General features: G+C 34.4%; 3 protein-coding genes across 8 annotated transcripts in view; 1 reads left to right on the top strand and 2 right to left on the bottom strand.

Annotated features, from left to right (window-relative positions):
- The window catches only part of LOC143922884 (uncharacterized), a 33,403-nt gene extending 30,951 nt beyond the window's left edge, over positions 1-2,452 (bottom strand). For 2 of the 4 annotated variants that reach the window (XM_077446276.1, XM_077446278.1), the window contains exon 1: positions 2,296-2,422. The gene's annotated coding sequence lies outside the window, so the exon portion shown is untranslated. Of the gene's footprint in view, positions 1-2,295 lie in introns of all 4 variants that reach the window. The other 2 variants (XM_077446277.1, XM_077446275.1) reach the window with 2 other exon arrangements.
- Positions 2,453-7,292: 4,840 nt separating this feature from the next.
- Positions 7,293-12,238, top strand: LOC143922543 (protein twisted gastrulation-like). Of its 3 annotated transcripts, XM_077445811.1 has the most exons (7): positions 7,333-7,412; positions 7,493-7,555; positions 9,349-9,586; positions 9,888-10,052; positions 10,215-10,344; positions 10,417-10,485; positions 11,322-12,238. In XM_077445811.1, exons 3-7 carry the CDS (start codon positions 9,379-9,381, stop codon positions 11,416-11,418), a joined length of 669 nt encoding a protein of 222 aa, XP_077301937.1. In that variant the 5' UTR covers positions 7,333-7,412; positions 7,493-7,555; positions 9,349-9,378; the 3' UTR covers positions 11,419-12,238. The 3 variants fall into 3 exon arrangements, with proteins under 3 accessions (XP_077301936.1, XP_077301937.1, XP_077301938.1); XM_077445810.1 differs by lacking the exon at positions 7,493-7,555 and having other exon boundaries at positions 7,293-7,377; XM_077445812.1 differs by lacking the exon at positions 7,493-7,555.
- A 1,718-nt stretch (positions 12,239-13,956) lies between these two features.
- Positions 13,957-20,934, bottom strand: part of LOC143922542 (tetratricopeptide repeat protein 39B-like) — a 40,839-nt gene continuing 33,861 nt past the window's right edge. Inside the window, exons 7-14 of the mRNA XM_077445809.1 lie at positions 19,950-20,115; positions 19,570-19,737; positions 18,120-18,283; positions 17,868-18,029; positions 17,479-17,668; positions 17,268-17,401; positions 16,982-17,101; positions 13,957-16,911 (exon numbers count right to left, since the gene is read on the bottom strand). Of these exons, the coding sequence (XP_077301935.1) occupies positions 16,827-16,911; positions 16,982-17,101; positions 17,268-17,401; positions 17,479-17,668; positions 17,868-18,029; positions 18,120-18,283; positions 19,570-19,737; positions 19,950-20,115 (1,189 nt within the window). The 3' untranslated portion in view covers positions 13,957-16,826. The remainder of the gene's footprint in view (positions 16,912-16,981; positions 17,102-17,267; positions 17,402-17,478; positions 17,669-17,867; positions 18,030-18,119; positions 18,284-19,569; positions 19,738-19,949; positions 20,116-20,934) is intronic.

Below are 20,934 nucleotides of genomic sequence, written 5' to 3'. Positions count from 1 at the left end.
ATTGGACTTGGGAGTCCTTCAATTCAGGGCACGGACCCCTTTCAAAATTCAAGTTGCAGTACTGTTAGATAGTATATCAAAACTGATGGTCCCTAAGTCTGAAGTTGAGGCTTTACATAGTAGACCCATGATTTAGTATGAGAATCCTTTAATCTTAGGGCTCTGAGCCCTGCTAAAGTTTTAAAAAAACATCAAGATAGTATCCCAAAATGGATGGTCCCAAGTCGCAAAATGAGGCTTTGCTTCCAGGCAAACAGTCACCCAAGTTATTCTGTATGGGAGTCCTTCAATCTAGCACTGCAAGCCATTTTAAAACCAACAAAGGTTTTCAATGCTTCAAGACATCATTACAACCCAAGAAATGCATACATATAATGACACAAATACAAAAATCAATCGAGATATGAAAAGTCCAATTATAACCACAAAGCAGACTTTGGCGAAATGGAAATCGATCGAGATACGAAAAGTCCAATTATAACCACAAAGCAGACTTTGGCGAAATGGAAATCGATCGTGAAAACGTGTGAACCGACACATTTCCTAAGCTTCGTCTCATTCCCTTGGTAACCGGCGGCGGCCATTCGCTACAGTCCAAAAATAGCTCCCAGGTACATCAAATATGGCAATTAATATAATGGGGGATGGGAAATTTAGAAGCGACACATTTTCACACAAAGAAACGAAAAGAAATCCTCATCATAACACATACGCAGTATAATATGAGCAAATCCATGGTATTGATTTTCCGATACGGTCGAGGTCCTCATTTCATCCCCAACATTATTTTAGATGGGCGTAATCTTGAAACCCTTAGGGAAGTCAAATATCTGAGCGGCCTATCCGTTATAAGGCGGTACTTATAACGGATAGATATTCTGGACGGAGCACTGCCAGTGTGTGTATCTCCTTAATCACCGATAAATGCTGTGACACGACTTTGCCCTTTTAATTGGATGCCTACGCAACAATATCTTGAAGATATGAGACATATTGTGATCATTCATACACCTTTAAAGGCTTAGCAAGTAATATTTTTGTTTATTTTGTACGTGCTCAATATGTAACGCCTTGCAGACTCATTGATTTTAGTCAGCATTCAAAGGGTTAAAGTTGCCATATGCGACCATATGCTTCGTTTTTTTTTCTATAAATAGGTACAAAACCTACAATCATACTTAATACGATCATCATCATCGGCCATTCATCATCCACTGATGGATGAAATCCTCTCCAATACGCCTCAATTAGTTTATATTTTGCGCAACTCTCATTCATCTCACATTTTTATAATGTCTAGCAGCTGTTCCTTTACTTTCTTTTGTCCTTTCAATATGTTCATTCTTCAATATATAGACTACTAAATCTTGTCGTACTTCAATATGTTAGCTTTAAATTGGACATATTTATTACAAAAGGCATTGAAAAGTACGTCTTCAAAATGGACGCTAAAAATACGCATTTAAATTTTGAACTCGTTGATATTTCAATGTACAATTTCGTAACAAAGAAATGTATTTTTTGGTAAATCACGTCTGAAAGAAATACATTCACATATATATATATATATACATAGAAACATGGAATACAATTGAAAAAAATTTAATATGCAAAATCATACATCGACATATGGATAGAAAGTATATTGATTTTTTTTGTTTTCTGCTAAATATGCATTTTTTATTTGAATTTTGTTAATACAATTTTTCATTTTCGTCACAAAGAAATTTTCATTATTTTCTTTGTTTGAAAATCGTATCTAAAATAAAAGGTATTTTTATTAAAATGAAAATGTGATTTTATTAAATTGAAATTCATCCCCTGTTTTCGACATTCCAACGCCCCATTTTCGTCACAAAGGGCTTATGAAATACGAACAATATGGTAACGCAAGTACATACAATATATATATATATATACAAAAGCGGAAAATTTTACACAATTCAAATCGAATTTTCGCTGAAATTTTCCAGATGGAAAATTTTGTTTTTTTTTTCTTTTGTTTTTTAGGTTCAACAAAGATGGTAACCCTAAGATGTGCAATAATCGAGGTGTGTTCGCGAACACTCTTAAAAGTCAAAGGTGAAGGCGGGGCTCTGCAGGGGGGCCGGTGAGGGTGGGGGCGCCGGGGGGGGAGGCGAGGGGTGGGGCCGCAAACCCACGCACACTCTCGCACGCATTCTCGGATCTGAGATGAATGAATGAATGGATGTTGAGCCCTTGCGGGCGGGGGTTAGCGCCATAACCGATGATCGTGATGCGATGATGGGCGAGGATGGCGGGTGTTTCTTTTACCGAGCTGGGGGAGGGTGGGGGGCGCGTTGCGGGGCGTGGCGGGCTCTCACCTCTTCAGCGCCCGGTTGAAGCAAACGCGCAGGAAATGCGCAGCACAAACGAACACCGCGACACCGCAAGTCGCACTGACCGGCCGACCGACGCTACGCCAACGATTACCAACCTTAAAAGCCTTCATCGAATGCTCTCATAGCTGCCAGGAGCGAGATTGAAAAATTCTGCAAAAATAAATCATTTCGATCGGATTTATTTTGATGAAACAACGGCCGCAATTGATGATGTCGTTTGCATATGTGATGCGCCGTAACGTGAGTGGTTTCATATTTCAATGAACGGTGTTATGAAATTTGACGCGTCACTTTTGATCTTGACATTGCAACGATGGAATTGGTAATTGGATTCACTTTCATCGGTAATTGGATTCAATTGAGTTACATTTCGATCGCCCAAAAGCCAATTTTTGCCATGAAGATCACGAATATTTCACACTCGAGTTCTTGTTAGTATGGTGAACTTTTCGGCTGCCAAATGTTCCGTTATAGATATTTTAGTGACTTTTGGGCGAGCGCTTTGTGACCAATGATTCCGTGATTACTGGTCATAAAGTCACTAAAATCTCTATAACGGAACGTCTGGCAGCCGAAAAGTCCATCATACTAACGAAAACTTGAGTGCCAAATATTTTGTACCACCGCAATGTGAAGAATAGTCTAATTACCGTGACCAATAGTAACTTGCGTGAAATCGCTTTTTGCGGAATAATCCATTTACCCACCGCTCCCTTTCGTGACATTTAAAAACGTAGCACTCCCTTTCATGCAAAATCTAAAATTTTGTACCTTTCGTAACTTTTGAAAAAAATTTAAATTAAATAATCATTGCCAAAAATAATATGTCAATATTACAATATTGAATCACAATTGTTGACTGCAAGTAAAATGCTTTACATTTGAATTCCGCCAAAAGCATCCATCCAGTGGCGGATCAATTAAATGGGGGGGGGGGGCACAAATTTTTGAAAACAAAAAAAAATTTGAGGCCCCCACTTCAGTAAAAAAATATATAATTTTTTAACATGATTTATAGTATATGGTTTTTCATTAGGATTTATCTATTTTTTATTTATTTATTATATGCCACTAGGCGAAAGTTTAGTGATATCCATATTTTTAATAAATATTTGGAAGTTCAATTTGCCTTAAAAGTGTGGGTGGGTATTTTTTTAAGGCAAATTGCGTTTCAGTTATCTGACGATGAAAGTCGCGATCAAATTGCAAATGAGTAGTTTTGAAATTTGACGTGCCGCTTCGTGTCGTTTGCGGCGGCCTTGATCTTGATGTTGCAATAATAGAATGCACGCGTAAAGCGATTTCGGTTTATTTTAATTGTTCGTGACAATAGTAGCGTCAGCCTTCTAAAATTATAATAATCAGAAGTAGGCGCTGGCTGGATGCGTTACAGATAACAATAGACCGCTCCATTAGTGTTCAAAATAAGAGATCAAAAAAGCATAGATTTTCTAAGAAATTGACAATAGTAAATCATTTTTTTGTGCGAAAAGCATCTTCCGAACGTCGATCTTTAATAATAATTTAAACCAGTGGCAGCTCGTGCGAATTCAATGGCGGGACTGCAGAGATGAATTGGGCTATTATAGTAGCTCGTTGAACATACCGATGACTGAATGCAAACAAAACATAGAAAAGCCTTGTAAAAATAGCATGCACACAGGGCCGGCGCGTCATATTTTTCTTGTATGTCAGGTTCAATTTGTGGCGCCTTTTCTAAAAAAAATCCGTTTTATACAAAAAAAAAAAAACTTAAAAAATGATGACAATTTAACTTACCGAAATCATACATTTATTTAACTTTTGCTGAAATGTTTTCGTCCGGCTTTCATTGAAGGTCACAAATATTTTTTGATTAGTTTTAACTTTGAAAAGGTTGTCTTTCCTTGAGCAAATAAAACTGGCAAAGTCAAACGTATTCTCAGTCCTATTAGTATATTTGGAAAGTGTTTCTCTAGGTTGTTGTTATATATCCACTTAATAACCAACTCTGGTGTACTACCTTCTTCAATTTTTGAGACAATGATTTCAACTCCATTACAACTTCTGCTCCTATATCCTTCATTCCTTTGTCACTTAATGCTTTTTCTAATGATCGACATTTTTCTTTCAGTTGTTTGTCCTCCATTTTATCACACTCTTCAACGTTATATAAAAATTCAAATGGTTCTAGGATGCTACTAAATGATTCAAAACGATTTTTCATTGATTCAATGACTTGAACAAAATGTCGAAAAATTCGGTTTTGAATTTTATTTTTGTATCAGTGGGCTCATCGAATCCGATTATTTGAATTGGGACTGAAATAATTAGTTAAATCCGTATCTATAGCAGGGACTTTTGCCTGGGAAATATAATATATCTGTTGAAGGAATCTTCACAGTTACGAGAAACGAGAAATCCTTCTGAAATTATTTTTCAACGCAGTTGCTGTTGATTTCACATCCATGTTCCGTGATTGCAAAATTTCACTAGTACAATTAATTTCTGTTCACGTATTTCGTCCCAGATCACTAGTCCACAAATGAGTTCAAAGTTGTAATTTCAAAGTTGAAATGGTTCCTCGATTAAATTGGCTAAATACCTTCCTACCTACTATGTCACCACTATTTGAGTATGATAAATGTACAATAAAAAATTATGTACAAGTTAAAACTCATATGTCTCTTTAATCTCTAGTTTTCAGTGTCACGTAATTCAGCGACTTCGTAATAAAAATGCTGCATTGTTTGTAATTGGCCAGAAAGGCGCGTTGGGGCTTACCTGTCGGACCTTCCTGGTATATATGTATATAATGATGATGTGATTATTATGATGTTATGTTATTATTATGATTATTATGATCAAAGAGCGGACCAACTTTGCGCAGTTCATTGTTCATTGTTCGCCGTGCTTTGTTCATTTTTATGATGAACCTTTTTTTATGCTCTCTTGCTTTGTAGTTTGCCCTGTTTCCTGGAAAAACGCGCTTCCGGTCCTACCTCTAATTATGATGTTATGTTGTATTGTTATGATATTATATTACTATTATGTTGTTATGATTGAATTACTGGCCACAGTAACGCGTTGGAGCTCTCTGTAAAGTCACTGTGGCTAATATGTTAAAATAAAATAATATTATAATATATATATGTACATACGTATATATAAAATGTATTATGAACATTTATGAGAATAAATTGTAAATAGGTTTTTAAGTTTTTTCCCCATTATGTTGTATAAACTAACATTAAAATAAGATAATACTACTTATGTATTGTAAAGCCCACTTTAAAGGTCAAAGGATTTGACCCTCAAAGCCCTCAACATGAGGCCAACCCCATCCCCATCGAATACAGTGTAAGAGACCTTTCCATCATATACATACATATATACATAAATACTAATAGAAAATATTAATCTGTTAAATAGATAATGATAACCGGATCAATAGCTTTTATAATAATTCTAAGATGTACTGTGATATAAAAACATATGAACAACAAAAAACATTTTAAAATAAAAAAAAACTTCCCCTTGTATTCTCTTATAAGTAAAACTGTGCGATAATAAAAACAGAGATTTTCACGGCACACCACTATTTAGAATACATTATTTTCTATACTTAGATAAACAAATCTCCATACTTTCAGTATTTATTTTGTGTAATATTATGGAGGGTAGGAGTAAAACGATAGAGTGGTTTAATCTTACTGCCGGGAAGGAAGTGACGTGGAACTTATCGACCAGCAACATGCTTGAAGCTGTACCAACACGCAGGATAACAGCCCAGGCTCAAGCATGTTCCAAGATCCTCACAATTTTATTAAAATTATTTTAATTATAAATCAATATATAGATATGTTTATAAAGTTTTATGTTTATTAAATGTTTTTTTACCAAAATACATGACACCCTTCTCCACCTCTTCGAAATTTTTAGATTCGTCCCCAATTCCACTGGAGCAGAGACGACACATACATTCATATATACTATGTGTGTGGTAAAGGTATTCGATATGATAAAATAAAACTAATTTTCTCGCATTCGACATAAAAGGAAAAAATAATGAAATCAACCAATATTTTTTGAAGAACGATGATGAAATTGCGATGATGAACATGCCTTGCACATATTCATGGCACGACCATCACACAACGTCCCAAAATCACCCCCTGGAGTGATTTCGGTAAAATATTATCCTTGCTTGACAGTGATCGATAACGGTGTATCCCTTATTTGAAGAAATGTAGGAGAATCCCTACAGCAGGTAGCCAAGCATACAACGTGTCATTCTTCCCTGTGTGATTTGTTGACTATTGTAATTCATGGTTCGGTGATTACTAGTCAAATGTGAACCGGTCACAGGACAACCGGTCGCTCTAGATCGGTCATGATAAAACTTGTCACACCCTAAAACTGGTCACGAGAAAACTGGTCACACCCGAAAATTAGTCACGAAAAAACTGGTCAAACCCAAAATTTCGACCAATTTTTAATTGTGACGGGTGATCACCTGTGACCGATCTAGAGCGACCGGTTGTCCTGTGACTGGTTCACATATGGCTATAAGTCCGTTTACCGGACTGATTCATTTGACGACATTTTGCAATAGGAAGAAAAACGTGAATCAGGTAAAATATTTTTAATCAGCCGAGTATTTTGAATTTTATATTGAATAGTATTTTGTATTGGAAATTTAGGTAATTGGATTATTAGTGACATTGCGGTGGTCACAAAGAAAAATTTTGCCATTAAAATCGCGAATACGCAATATTTGGCACTCAAATTCTCGTTAGTATGGTAGTTATCGTTAGTATGATGGACTTTTCGGCTGCCAGATGTTCCGTTATAGAGGTTTTAGTGACTTTGTGACCAGTAATCACGGAACTGGAAATTTAATTTTTTGATCATGAATTATTTTCCTCCTGAACTGGGAGTTTTTTTAGCAATAGCGTGTAGAGTACTGGCAACACCGGGACGGAGGAACGGAGATCGTGGATTCTCAAGATCGTCTACTTGTCTTTGATCTCAGGTATCAGTTTTGTCGCCGCTTCCCCTTGAATTATCGTAATTATAAACAAATCACTAAAAAAATAAACAGATCAATCAATTTTTTTCATATCTGCAATATATGTATATGTTTACAGAAACTGGTTTGTTTACATTTCCGTTCTCGTACTGCGCAACGCCCCGCATTCCCTCTTGAGAACGTAATGATGCTATATTTTGATTTATTACGTGTATATTTTCAATCGTATATATGTATATGTACATTGCTCATTACTTTGTTGCATTTTTAAAGTTTGCATATTTGACATAACCTCATTCGCACCTAAAGGGGCGTGTCCTTATTAGACACCTGCGTACAGATTATGCTCCCATTGCAAACACACCTTTTCATACATTCAAGAATTAACAATCGAATAGAGTCGATCCAAATATTCTCCTTTTTATTACAAACCTCTTCTTACTTTTTAGGCAACAGTCTCAAAGATTTGTATATTACTAATCGAGAGTTGATCCAAATTTTCTACCTTTTAGGCGACCCACCTTTTCTCACTAAGTAACGAGAAGAGATGATCCAAATTGTCTTGCAGGCAACTCAAGTCCTTTATAGATTCATGTATTACCGATCGAGAAGAGTTGATCCAAATTGTCTTCCTTTTAGGCAACACATACAAAAAGTTGAAAAATCTTCTTCCTTTAATATTTGGATCGTCTACAGCTTCTTCATTTTACAGATTGAGAACAACAGTTTCTTCCAATACTTGTTCATGTTCCAACCGATCGAGAAGAATATCAAAATCGTCTCTTCTTCTAAGCAATGTCTAAATAATAGGAAAATTTTCTTCTTATTTTCACAAATTGAGATCATCCGTTTCTTCCAATCCTTGTTCTCTGTCCTATCAATTGAGAAAAATATAAAAATATTTCTTCTAAGCAACACATGTCTAAATAATGGGAAAGTATTCTTCCTTCTCTTCTTATCCATAATTGGATCACCCCCAATGTCTTTATTGCCTTTTTATTTTCACAGATTGAGATCATCCGTTTCTTTCAATACTTGTTCTTATTCCTACCAAACGGGAAAAGTATTAAAAATATTTCTTATTCGTAGCAAAATATATCTAAATAATGGGACCATTTTCTTCCTTCTCTTCTAATCCATAATTGGATCACTCCAATATCTTTTTACAGATTGAGATCATCCGTTTCTTCCAATACTTGTTCTTATTCCTACCAAATGAGAAAAGTATTAAAAATATTTCTTTTTCTTAGAAAAATATATCTAAATAATGGGAATATTTTCTTCCTTCTCTTCTAATCCACAATTGGATCACTTCAATGTCTTTATTAGCTTCTTCTTTTCACAGATTGAGATCATCCGTTTCTTGCAATGCTTATTCTTATTCCTACGAATCGAGAAGAATATCAAAATTGTTTCTTCCAAGCAACAGATTTCTAAGGAATACGAAAATTTTCTTTCTACTCCTATTCAAAATTGAATACAATTATTTGCTCATCCACGGTGAATCCGTCTTCTTTTGATTTTTGACCTTGCTCCCACTAGAAACTCAGCTTTTCAGAGAATGGCTCATCTATAACTTTTAACCCTTTATGGATCTCTTACCAATTTTTTATCTAGTAATACCTTTCTTTGAGCATTTTGGATGCAAATTTTTTTTATCTATGGGTTCACATTTGATTCTACTACTCTCAAGACATATCTCATATCTGCTATCTGAAGATGTTCTCTCCGTTAAGATCTTGAATTGATGTGTATAAATCAGTACCTGTCTGTTAAAATAAACATATTAACTATTTTTCTTCTGTATTTTATGTTTCAAACTACCAATAAAGTTGACTAAAAAATTTTCAACATGGTGCCGAATATAGTCAGAGCTTGTCTTTGTTTTTATTATCTCTCTTTATATACATGGAATGCTTGAATGGTCCAAACAAAATTTTTAATGATTAATTAATTCTTTCATTTTAATTTCAGGTTGCACGCTACAAAGCGTCAGCGGTCAAAATGTTTGGTCTGCTTCGTTTCGTTTTCTTATTCTTGAGCTTCTACGACTCGGCCTGCTCAGCCGCTTGCAACGAGGCCGTCTGCGCTAGCGTGGTATCCAAATGCATGCTGACGCAGTCGTGTAAATGCGACCTGACGCACTGCTCGTGCTGCAAAGATTGCTACAACTGTCTCAGTTATCTCTACAAAGAATGCTGTTCGTGCGTGGGTCAGTATGATTCGTACAGTACAATACAATGGATGTTTACATCCAACGGTGATATCATTAGATCAAGAATGTTTAGTCGAATGTAAGGGAATTTCAATTTCAAGGAATCATACTCCAATAGATGCTGAATGATTACACAATTTAGTGTGATCCTTCGCCTTTAGGTTTGCACAACGTTTGGATGGTGTTTTGCGTTTGTCAGATATTTCTTTAGTATTGTCCCGTTTAGTATCATCCTCGATCCGCTTTGAATTCCTTGTTCACCATTTCGAGATGTAATAAGATTCGTGTATATTTTTAGATATGTGTCCGGGTGTGGATGCTCTCAGTAATCAATCGAAGGAGTCTTACATGGAGCTGTTCCACGAAGGAGGTGTGCCCCAACTGTTCGCTTTGTTGACGTCGGAGCCAGATCCGAATAAGCGTTGGGTGTCGGTACCGCTAGCAGATAATGATCTTTCCCTACGTTGGTTTCATTTTTTCCCTTGTCTGTTTTATGTATGTCTTGCGTGTACTTATTGTTTGTTTCGAAGCGCGTTTATTTGATTTGTATGCGTTTGTAAATTGGCGATGCGTCACTTGATCCCGGATCGATTTGAGTGTTCATTCGACAGTTTTGGATTTTCAGAGAGCATCGACGGCGACATCAATAAACAGAATTCTCTGGCTGAGAATTGCACGCTAGCATACATGTCTCATTGTATGCCCCTGACCAAGTGCAAAAGCAGCTGCGAGTCCTTGGGCTCGGCCGGATTTAGGTAAGTTTAGATCTGAACCGCTTTCGGTGATATATTAATGGGTTGTTTATTTATTTATTTTTTTGATTTTAGATGGTTCCGTGACGGATGTTGTGAATGTATCGGAGAAACTTGCAAGAACTACGGTCTCGATGAAAAGAGGTTGATTTAAAAACTTTCTATTTGATATTTTTTCATTGTAATAACATTGAGCAACAAAAAATACTACCGGAGCGGAAATTTATCAATATTTTACTAAGCTTGACCTACTAAATTCGAATATGACAATGATTTTTGTTAGCTTTTTCTTGTTTAAGAAATAAGAGCGTTTAAAAAGAGGTTGTGGCTATTTGCAGGTACTTTATCTGCAAATTATTGACTATTTGCAGGTACTATATCTGCGAATTATTGGCTATTTGCAGGTACTATATCTGCGACAGGTGCAAAGCCTTCTGCGCATGCGCGTGGCTTTTGCAGTCTTTAATTCAAAATCTAGTATCGCTGTGCTAAAAGTGACTATTGCAATCAATAGTCAGATGTTTTTTCTATTGATTGTGATTTTTTATTGCTTTGAAATACTTACAATTAATTTACTAGCGAATTTTTAAAGTCAAAAATATGTTTTTTTTTTACATAATAAGCTAAACAAGCTAATTTTTCATTGTCAATATTTTTTGATTTATCGAAAGGTTCTAATTTGAGCAGTAAACTATGTTGAAAACAATGATTTTTGACTTGGAGCTTTCTGCCATTATACCGGCAATATGCTCAATTTTCGCACCAGTTTTGTTTAGACATAATTTTCAAAAAATGCAATTTCAATACTATATGAAGCGATTTGTGAAATACATACAATTTAAAGCTAATACAATGAATAGATGTCAAATGAAATAGTAATATTTGAAAAATTGTATATATTTTATATAAATGAGAAATTAACATCTATGATAAAAATACAGGTCTCTCATGATAATAAACGTCCAACATTTCTCTTTCAGATATTATTGTAAAGAAGAGGGTCACGCCGAAGAAGAGATTCCTGAAGATAATCTGAATTTCGGAGAAGATATGGATCCACAAGAAGAGTCTAACTAATTTTAGTAAATTAAAAATAAATAAATAATCAAGAATCGATACGTGAATGTATTTATGTACATATAAGAGGGCTAAATAACCATTTCCTTATATCTTAACCCTTCGCATGCGGCAACTTTCGTGGTACTTTTTTGAAAAATTTGTATATCAGGTTTTCGACCATAAATGTATATTGTAAGATTTATTCAAGTGACCAAATATGTCAATTGATACCTGAAGTATTATTTTAAATAGTGAATTACGCCTGAAGTTTTTTGTATACACATCTTTCTCGCTACTGAAATTTTACGCACGACTCCTATAGGAGTGATCCGCGGGCAAAGGGTTAATTTCTTCGGGGTGCAGGATTTTTTTATTTTAATATTTTTTTACATCCAACATTTACATAATTCATCATAAAACCTTTATTTTTCTAACGACAAATTTATTTTTATAAAAAGAAAATATTTACATATATTATACATACTATATAATGTAGTATGTACGTGTTCAAGTGTAACATATTATTTTAATAACAAAATATGTGGAAAAAAGGAGGTATGCAAAAATACATATTAGTATAAATAATATCCTGATAAATAATAAAAAAAATGCATTAAATCTGCATGCCATAATATGAATATAAAATAATTAAAACCAAAATAACTTAAAAGAAATAGAGTATACGTGACAAATATATAATGATCAAAATAAGCATAAGCAAAAATATTTTTGTAAAAGTAGAATTGCCATATTAAAGTAGAATTGATGCATGGTGACGGTAACGTTATGTACACAATATTTATACAAATGTATTTAATAATTATAATTACTATATATGAAAAACTTTGGTTGTTTAATTTTAAATTACAACATGCACAGTTGGGTAACTAATGATTTATTACACAAAAATCACCATTCTCAATCAATATAATATATAATAAATATAGTATATACGTGGTGATTTGAACACCACACTATTTTTTGTAAAATATAATAATCCTATATAATTTGAAATACATCATGCGGATCAACAAGCAGCGAAGCAGTTTTGTTTCCAATCTGAACTGACGGCCGAGTAAGTGGCCGCCATTTAATTTGGAATACCCAAAATCAAATTCACACAACTTTTATTCTTTTGATTAGGAATTCTCAACCTTTTTCGTTCAATGGACTGTTTGAACAATGCAAATGCAAGCCACTGTCCATAAGAATAAATCTTTTAAATGCATTAAGTAACATTACAAAGGAAACCAGTCATATTGATACAGAGTTAGTAAAATTAAATAGGATGTGGCTATTTGCAGGTACTATATCTGCGACAGACGCAAAGCCTTCTGCGCATGCGCGTGAACTGTCACTGTCAGCGTACTGTACTGTTAAAATTTGTTTTAAACCTTTTAAAATTTAGTTCGAACTCGTAAAGTGACGTAGAGTAAAAAATATAATCCAAATTAGTTAATATTATTAATTGTTAGAAAATGATTATCATGTACAACGTATAATACCTACATACAAGTACAAGCCGCGAACTGGCTAAATGATAACGTTAATAACGTGCGAAATTTATTTGCCTCATGTTTAATGAACGATTGATTAAACAAGTCTAGCATACATTAAATGTAAGAAATTATAATCGGATTATAAGTTCACACGCATGCGCAGAAGGCTTAGCGTCTGTCGCAGACATAGTACCTGCAAATAGCCACAACCAATTAAATATCACTTATCACATTCATATATGCATATTATAGTAATATTTTAAAGTCACGTCAACGTGAAGACTTGTCGTTTGCCCAGAATAAGACGATCGAACTATAGTTTGGTATCTGACAAAGCGACTCGCATTTCATATCCGACATTTAATCAAATTGGAGTTAGCGTTGTCATTGTTACGAGTGTTAAAATTCCCGATCCCCATTGATATGTTGTTGCGACCGGGATCAAGACTTCCACAGTTGAAGTTTTAATCCCGTTTGCAAAAACATCTATGCAAAACGGAAGTTTTAACACTTGCAATAATGTAAACAAAGGCTCGAAATAGATTAGACGTCAGACATAACATGTATGTTGCCTTGTCAAATACCGCACCACAGTTGGATGCTCCTATTCTAAATAAGCGACAACAGTATTCATATGACAAGTGTTTTATGTATATGTTACAGACGAAGTATATTTTCAGTTGTAATGTATTTCAACTGGCGTTTTAGGTCATTCATATTCGAATACAATTCAACTAGTAAATTATATCTCTACAAGGGCAAACACACTTTCAACAATGTGCGCCAGTTGTAATATAATTTGCAGCTCTGATGTTGTTACGAATGCTTTAGAATTCAATAATGCGTTAATATTTGCTAGACATATTACGAATAAAGGTAATGAGTACCGCATTACGATAATTCTAAGAATGTGTTCAAAACAAAAAGGTGACTTTTGAATTCAATTCACCAGTCCAGTGACGTTTTCTTGAAAACCTAATCTTTCCATCTAACATGGTACCAATTTATAGTTTAATTGTATTTCAGTTATTTTATTTATTTATTTTAATTTTTTTTTATACATATACGACCGCAAGGACCATTGAACAATAATATTATAAATAGAACAATAAAACAAAAACACATTATTAATATAAGAAAAGAAAATAAAAAATATGAGTTTTAAAACTAATTGAATAAATAAATGACTGAATTAAAACAATAAAATAAAATGCATTTAGCATTTGTATAAATCAGAAAAATGATGATGCAACAATTTTTATAAACTATGTTTACTAATATTAAAAAAATCAAATTGGCTAAATTCGTTTCCCAGTTTATGAAGTCGGGGTAACGTTGAATTTTTGTTATAACTAGTGGCATAATTTTTGATGTGGAATAAATAGTTGCATCTGGTAAATCTCCCCGGTGTATGAAAATTTATGAGGTCCACTAATTCACTACAGTCCATAACTCCGCTGAGAACACCAAACAGACATAATAAATCATTGATTATTCTCCTGTCACGAAGTTTGATCATATTAAATTTAATATATAATACTTGTTGGTGACAGGGTGAGATCTTGTAAAAAATTTATAATCAATCTAATAAATCTAGTCTGAATCCTCTCATTGGAATTATTATATACCTGTGAACTAGGGGACCATATTGGCGAATTATATTCAAGTCGATTCCTTACCAATAAGAAAAATAATAATTTAATTGTGTTAATATTGTTAAAATGAATTGAATTTCTTATAACAAAGCTTAGGATTTTTGAAGAACTTTTAGTGACATAATCAATATGAGGAATGAATGTAAGTTTTTCATCGAAAATCTGAAAATATGAATCAACTTACGTGGGTTAGACGGAATATATTCCAACTAGTCAAAATATATTACAACTGAAAATACACTTCAACTATAACAGTAGTTGGTACCAGGTTATATGGATTATATTCCAACTAGAAGATATGTATACTTCAACTGTAACATACATTTTATTTCAACGCGGCTTACATTTGACCAATGGAGTGTCTACAATCATTTTGTACTTAAAAGTCTTTCCGCAATTTTGGTGTATGGAATCTGAACACATTTGATCCATCGACTATGGTAGGAAATAAATGTCTCCGCTAACCGCTCGTTGTCCCGTCTTTATAATCACATTTAGTGCCTCTTTAGATACACTCTAGTTACAATGTAGATTATGCAATAGAAACTATCCCGACACGTCAATTACACACCTGACTAAACATACATAATATTTTAAACTCTAATATAATTGGTGAAAATTCAACGACAAGCAACGTTTTACGGACGCTAAAAGGCATACAAAATGTGAACAATCTGAAGATGTAAATTTGAACATTTCATATCGGTTTTCGCGTTAGCGTTACACTAAACATGTATAATATTTTAAACTCTAATATAATTGGTGAAAATTCAACGACAAGCAACGTTTAACGGACGCTAAAAGGCATACAAAATGTGAACAATCTGTAAATGTAAATTTGAACATTTCATATCGGTTTTCGCGTTAGCGTTACACACTACTTATTATTGTGAGTGCGAATGTGATCGTTTTAAGACACTGTTACAATTTAGAATATGTCATTTGTATACATACATTTACTAATGCAAATTATCGTGCGAATACATGTGTAATTAAACTAAGATTAACTATGTTAGAATTGCATCGATATTGGGATGCTTAAACATTGAATATACGATTCGTATGTTATCTGAGCCGGAGGTTTTCAAGCTTGAGTCTTTCGAAGATTTTGTTGTGAAATCTAACCATGCTTTTTCACACCGGAAGGTGGTATTTAAATGCAAATGTGGAATGCTTCTTTTGGGTGAAAAAGTTTAATGGATTAGATCAATAAAATGTTTGATTTTTAGAGGCTGTGACTTGAAGATTCGACCTTTTTATTGAGATGTTTTTTAATGCATACATACTTGATCTGAATAGCAAACTTCATTGCGTCAAACATTTGTTCTATTTACTATGTTGTGAAGTTGTCTTAAGAAAGGTTTTCATCTCCAGTGGTTTCTCATTTGCCTTCTGTAGCGAAAATAATGGAAAGCAAAATGGTTTCTGATTTAAATGGGTATATTTTATGAAAGTGTTCTACAATTATTGTCAGATAAAACCAGGGCTGTGGGATCGGAGTCCGATTCGTGGAGTCGTATCATTTAAAGCAGAGTCGGAGTCGTAAAAACTCAACCAACTCTGCCTCCTTTTTTTTATTGTCTTCTTTAATTAATAGCAGTATTTATTGAAGTAAATCCACAAATAGATTGAAATTTAATGATTTGAGTTGCATGTATGTATTTTGATGGGTTGTGGCCAAAATCGATTGTTTCCTGTCTCATACTTTTTTTAATTAATTAAATTGATTTATTTGTGTATGAATTTCATACACATACAATACGAATTTATTTACTATTTATTTACAACTATTTAAATACCAATAATTCAATAAATTCGGGTTAAATGTCAATTTTTAGTGTGTTTTCAATTCCTTTAATTTTTTTCCGTTTCGAAAACCGCTATTATTTTTATTTCTAACAATTTTATACGTTGACAATAAAAGTCGATCTTATAAAAATCTTATAAAAGTTGGTGTTGAATCATAAGATAAAAGTCACAGTGGGGGTCGGTACATTTTGAGGGAACTTCAAAACCCTGGATAAAACTGGCAAATTTTAGCAGAAGATTTTAGATTTTGGTATTATCCAAATCTTGCCAGCAACAAGGATAATAATATATGACTGACTTGGATCCCGAATTATTTATTGAAATCTTGTAAGAGTTTAAACAGAGCTGCGAAACCTCACATTTTGAAAACCTCCGGCCTACGATATAGAATCAAATGCATTTTTGAGATTCTACGCTAGAGATGAACCGCTGTATTGAATATCTCCGTTTCAAACCTTCGAACTTATTGGTCAGATTTTAGATTGGTGAGAGCCGTGTGGATGCGGAAGTGAAGCCGAGACTCGAGAGCGTATCCTGAATAATTTTTCCTGAAAAAGAAAAGCACATTGTACATGTAATGAATTATTCATTGATGAGATGCTGCATATGTTTACTAACTTAGCGTCTTCAAGAGCGGCTATGGCTTTTGTTTTATTGCCCATGGCGTTGAATAACAATCCTATCTCGACGATCGCGTACGGAATCAAGTGGAGGTCATCTTTGATTTGTTTTTTGATTCTGAAAATGTAATAGATTTGATTACTTTTAGCTTTATTGTTAAGGATTATTAGATTGACGCAGTTGATATTGATCTACTGTTATATTTAGAAAATCTCTGGCGCTATTTTTAACGGCTCCAAAGCCTTGCTTAGAAACGGCTTTTGGGGTTATAAACAATATTTACCCAATGACTGCTTCTAAGCATTCCAAAGCTTGAAAGTGAGCGCCCAAGTGCCTCAACACCGATCCTTTGATCAGAAGTAGCAATGCCTGTTCTTCCGTGCCGCATACAACGTCCGATTCTGCATTCTCCACTACCTGAAAACATAATATGACATATTTTTAAAACAAACCTACATACAAAACGGACGCCAATCAAGCTGAATTTAGCGTACCCTTAGGACTTTATCACCGACGGAAAAATTGCAGCTGAACACTCGGAACATATTCCAGAGATACATCATCTCGATGGCGGGCAATAATAGTCGGTTTCCCTGATCGGCGTAACGTTTGCAACGTCTGATCACAAACTTCTCCATCGGCAGACTCTTGCCGGCTATCCTCTGCTTATGCACAGGTGCGTCGCTGCAAATATTGAGGAAATTTTATATCAGACACATGTCGTATTAAAGTGGAACACAATTTGTCGTGTTCCACTTTATCGTAATCGTTTCAAGAAACGGTTTTAAGAAGGCAATTAGACTGTATGAGACTTGTACTCATTGGAAAAGCACAGTAAAGATTACTCTAATATCATATATGTATGTACAATGGGCATATTTACTTCATCAACGATGTGCAAGTGACTTTCTCCGTGGGGCTCAGTTGATCCCAAATCATACACATGATGGCTGCTTTTTGGTAGGAGTAGATGGTCCTCGACCATTTACTAGACTCTAAGAGATAGTCGCAGTATAATAGAGCTTCTCGCCATTCCAAAGACACGCTGAAAGTAGATTATGTATTGAAAACATATTATGTATCACTTGACTAATCTTTAAAGTATTATAATGTATACATATGTATATTGTCTCACCATTCTACCCAAAGCAATTCCCAAAATACGACATGGTGAAATTGGGGCCAGACGTCTTGACTCCTCCACGATTGTTTGTATGATATTACAGCCTTTTCTAAATTTCCCTTCATGAATTCTAATCTGCCTTTGAAGAATAGAAACCAGACGCCGCACGGATATAACTGAAAATTTATAAAAATATAAATATCTTTTAAAGACATACCTCTTGGGTATGGAAAGAGTAAATTATTATTATGAAAAAGAGAGAAGGGGACAGGCTAGATGCATTCAACATGTGTTGTTGGAGACGGATGCTGTGCATCCTATGGAATACAAGAAGCACAAACATCTCCATCCTCAAAGAGCTGACAGTTTCCGAGAGAGAGAGACTCTCCACAACTTGTAGGAAAAAGGTTATTTTCTACTTTAGCCATATTTCCAGGGAGAATGTGGAGAGGCTGGTAGTCACTGGAACACTAGAGGGAAAGTGAGCGAGAGGACGGTCTCTCAAGAAATGGTCAGATCACATCAAAGAACTGACGGGATCGTCCTTAAATGCTGCCTTCAACTCGGTACAGAACTGGGAGGAGTCGAGGTGGATCGTCCATCATATTCCAGACGACGTCAATGACCAGGACGCCCAGCATTGAGCAAACGAGGAAGAAGAGAAATGATTATAGTCAGTAAAATCATAATCCATTTGCAGCAAATGATAGGCTACTTCGGAAATAAAGCAATCTCGATTGAGAGGCAATAGGTGTTCAGGAATAAATGTATATATTTAGATACATTTCCAAGTCTGGCTGTAAATAGGTTGGGGCCTTTTTACAGAAACTGATCAACATAATAAATCCATTCATTGATAAAACGTCTCAATCTAGAATAAATAACCGATAAAATCGAGTGGGCTACTGTCCAAATGCATTCTCGACTGTAAAATTAAAATCGTATACACAATATTTCCATTACTGAAAGTTTATTCTTTGTTCACAATTGAGATTGCAAGTGGTCGATATATTAAATATACATATGTATATATCTAATGTCTAAGATCTATAAATATGTATTACAAACTGACATAATAATGTGTCTATTGTAAGGAAATGCACATGGACCGGTTTGTATCAAGCGTTTTTCTGCTTGTAGATAAAAACTTATCTCAGAACAGCTTTTATATAAGTCGAATAGTATAAATCTTTGACATGGTCAAGGTTTGCTGTAGAACAACCATTGGGGTTCGAAAGTGAAGCACATTGCCAAAAAAAAGATTACTCAAGGTAGCATACATATGTACGGTATGTAATTAAATGACGAAAGTTTGAAATATTACATGATTGGTAGACGAATATAGGAATTTAGCATTACCATACTATAGTAAGGATCAATATTCGGAATGAATGATTAAATATTTTAAATGTCTCCAAATAATAGGAAAGTACGGCAGTTTCAAATGAACACACTCCCATACCTGCAATTGTTCTTTTAAGATTTCATCGCACAGTTTCAAATCGCCCGGTTGATCGCTAACGACATAACATATGATAAGATGGTATCCCAAAAGAGTCATCACGCAGAGAACTTTGCGCAGACCGCCTTCACAGTTGCTTCCAGCTACGAGTTCGCTCAATCCGAGATCCTAAAAGTTGCACACAGAGATAGTACACAAACACAAAAACAATATCGTTTCGCAATTGAAAACACAATAAAGTAATCGCAAATGCAAATCGCACACTATGACAGAACAAAATCAGCGGAGATCGCTCGTAGCGCCAACGATGAGCATTACGCACGCGGTAAAAATATTGATATAGTGCATTGACAATGTGCATTTGTATGTATGTATATCACCTTGACGCCACTGAAACCGACAAATTCCAAAAGGCGAATTATCCTGCCGGGCAACAGGGATATCATTAAGTTGAATGAGCCGATGCCCATGCGGACGCCGCTCTCAAAATGACGTTTGCTGACGTCGTCGTTCCATTTTCTCTCTTTTAAAATGGTTGAACACTCTCTGAAAAATTGATATATTTAAAATATTTGTATGACTGTTTCAACTACATACAGTGTACCCTCGATTTTCCGAACTAATGATGGGAAAATCATTCATTTCAAAATGAAAAATATATAACTATTGCAGACAATGGACGTACAATAGGTATTATTTATTAAGAAAATGTTTTTAAGGATCTGCAGGAACATAATACAACTTGTACAATCCCGAATTGAGGTCAGTGATCTCATTCACGTCTCCATAAAACACATAATTGCATCATTTCGTTCCTGTACGAATAGCCTAACCTGAAATATCTTCACTCATACAAGGGCAAAGATACCCAATCGACTCTCTCCATATAAACGATCTTAACTGAGCTTCTATAGGCCGGGACAAGATCTAAACATAAATCTTCCCTTCCTACACATTTATTTTTTAATGATTTTTTTTTATAAATACTATTTTCCTAAGAATCGTGATTGGTCAATTTACTCAAATAAATTGCCAATAGAATTTAATGTAATATTCTGAAAGTAATGAAATTAATAATTTATAGCAACAATATATTCAGTCTTGTAAAGTGGTTATAAATTCAAATTTTTAAAATTTTCACTTACCTTTTTTATTATTTCAAATTCAATAAATCTTTTATTTAAATCTCTACCTTACAATTAGGGCTATAGACTTAAATTTGGATCAAGATTGATTTATTCGATAGTCAATGTCGTTATTTTCATTGACAAGGGTTTGAGAAGACTAGTATAATAATTTATTTGTTTATTTATTTATACTAAACAGACCATTGTGGCATTACAGGAATTCCTAATGCGCCAATAA

Source organism: Arctopsyche grandis, chromosome 2, assembly GCF_051622035.1.
Source record: "Arctopsyche grandis isolate Sample6627 chromosome 2, ASM5162203v2, whole genome shotgun sequence".
Taxonomy (NCBI): Eukaryota; Metazoa; Arthropoda; class Insecta; order Trichoptera; family Hydropsychidae; genus Arctopsyche; species Arctopsyche grandis.
This window is presented reverse-complemented; position numbering and strand designations above follow the sequence as displayed.

Bases quoted from the DNA above. Each gene is read 5' to 3' on its own strand.
- LOC143922543 (XM_077445810.1), top strand. From the start codon at position 9,379: ATGTTTGGTCTGCTTCGTTTCGTTTTCTTATTCTTGAGCTTCTACGAC. The intron at 9,587-9,887 runs GTCAGTATGATT...GTATATTTTTAG, and splicing joins AGAATGCTGTTCGTGCGTGG to ATATGTGTCCGGGTGTGGAT. The intron at 10,486-11,321 runs GTTGATTTAAAA...TTTCTCTTTCAG, and splicing joins TACGGTCTCGATGAAAAGAG to ATATTATTGTAAAGAAGAGG.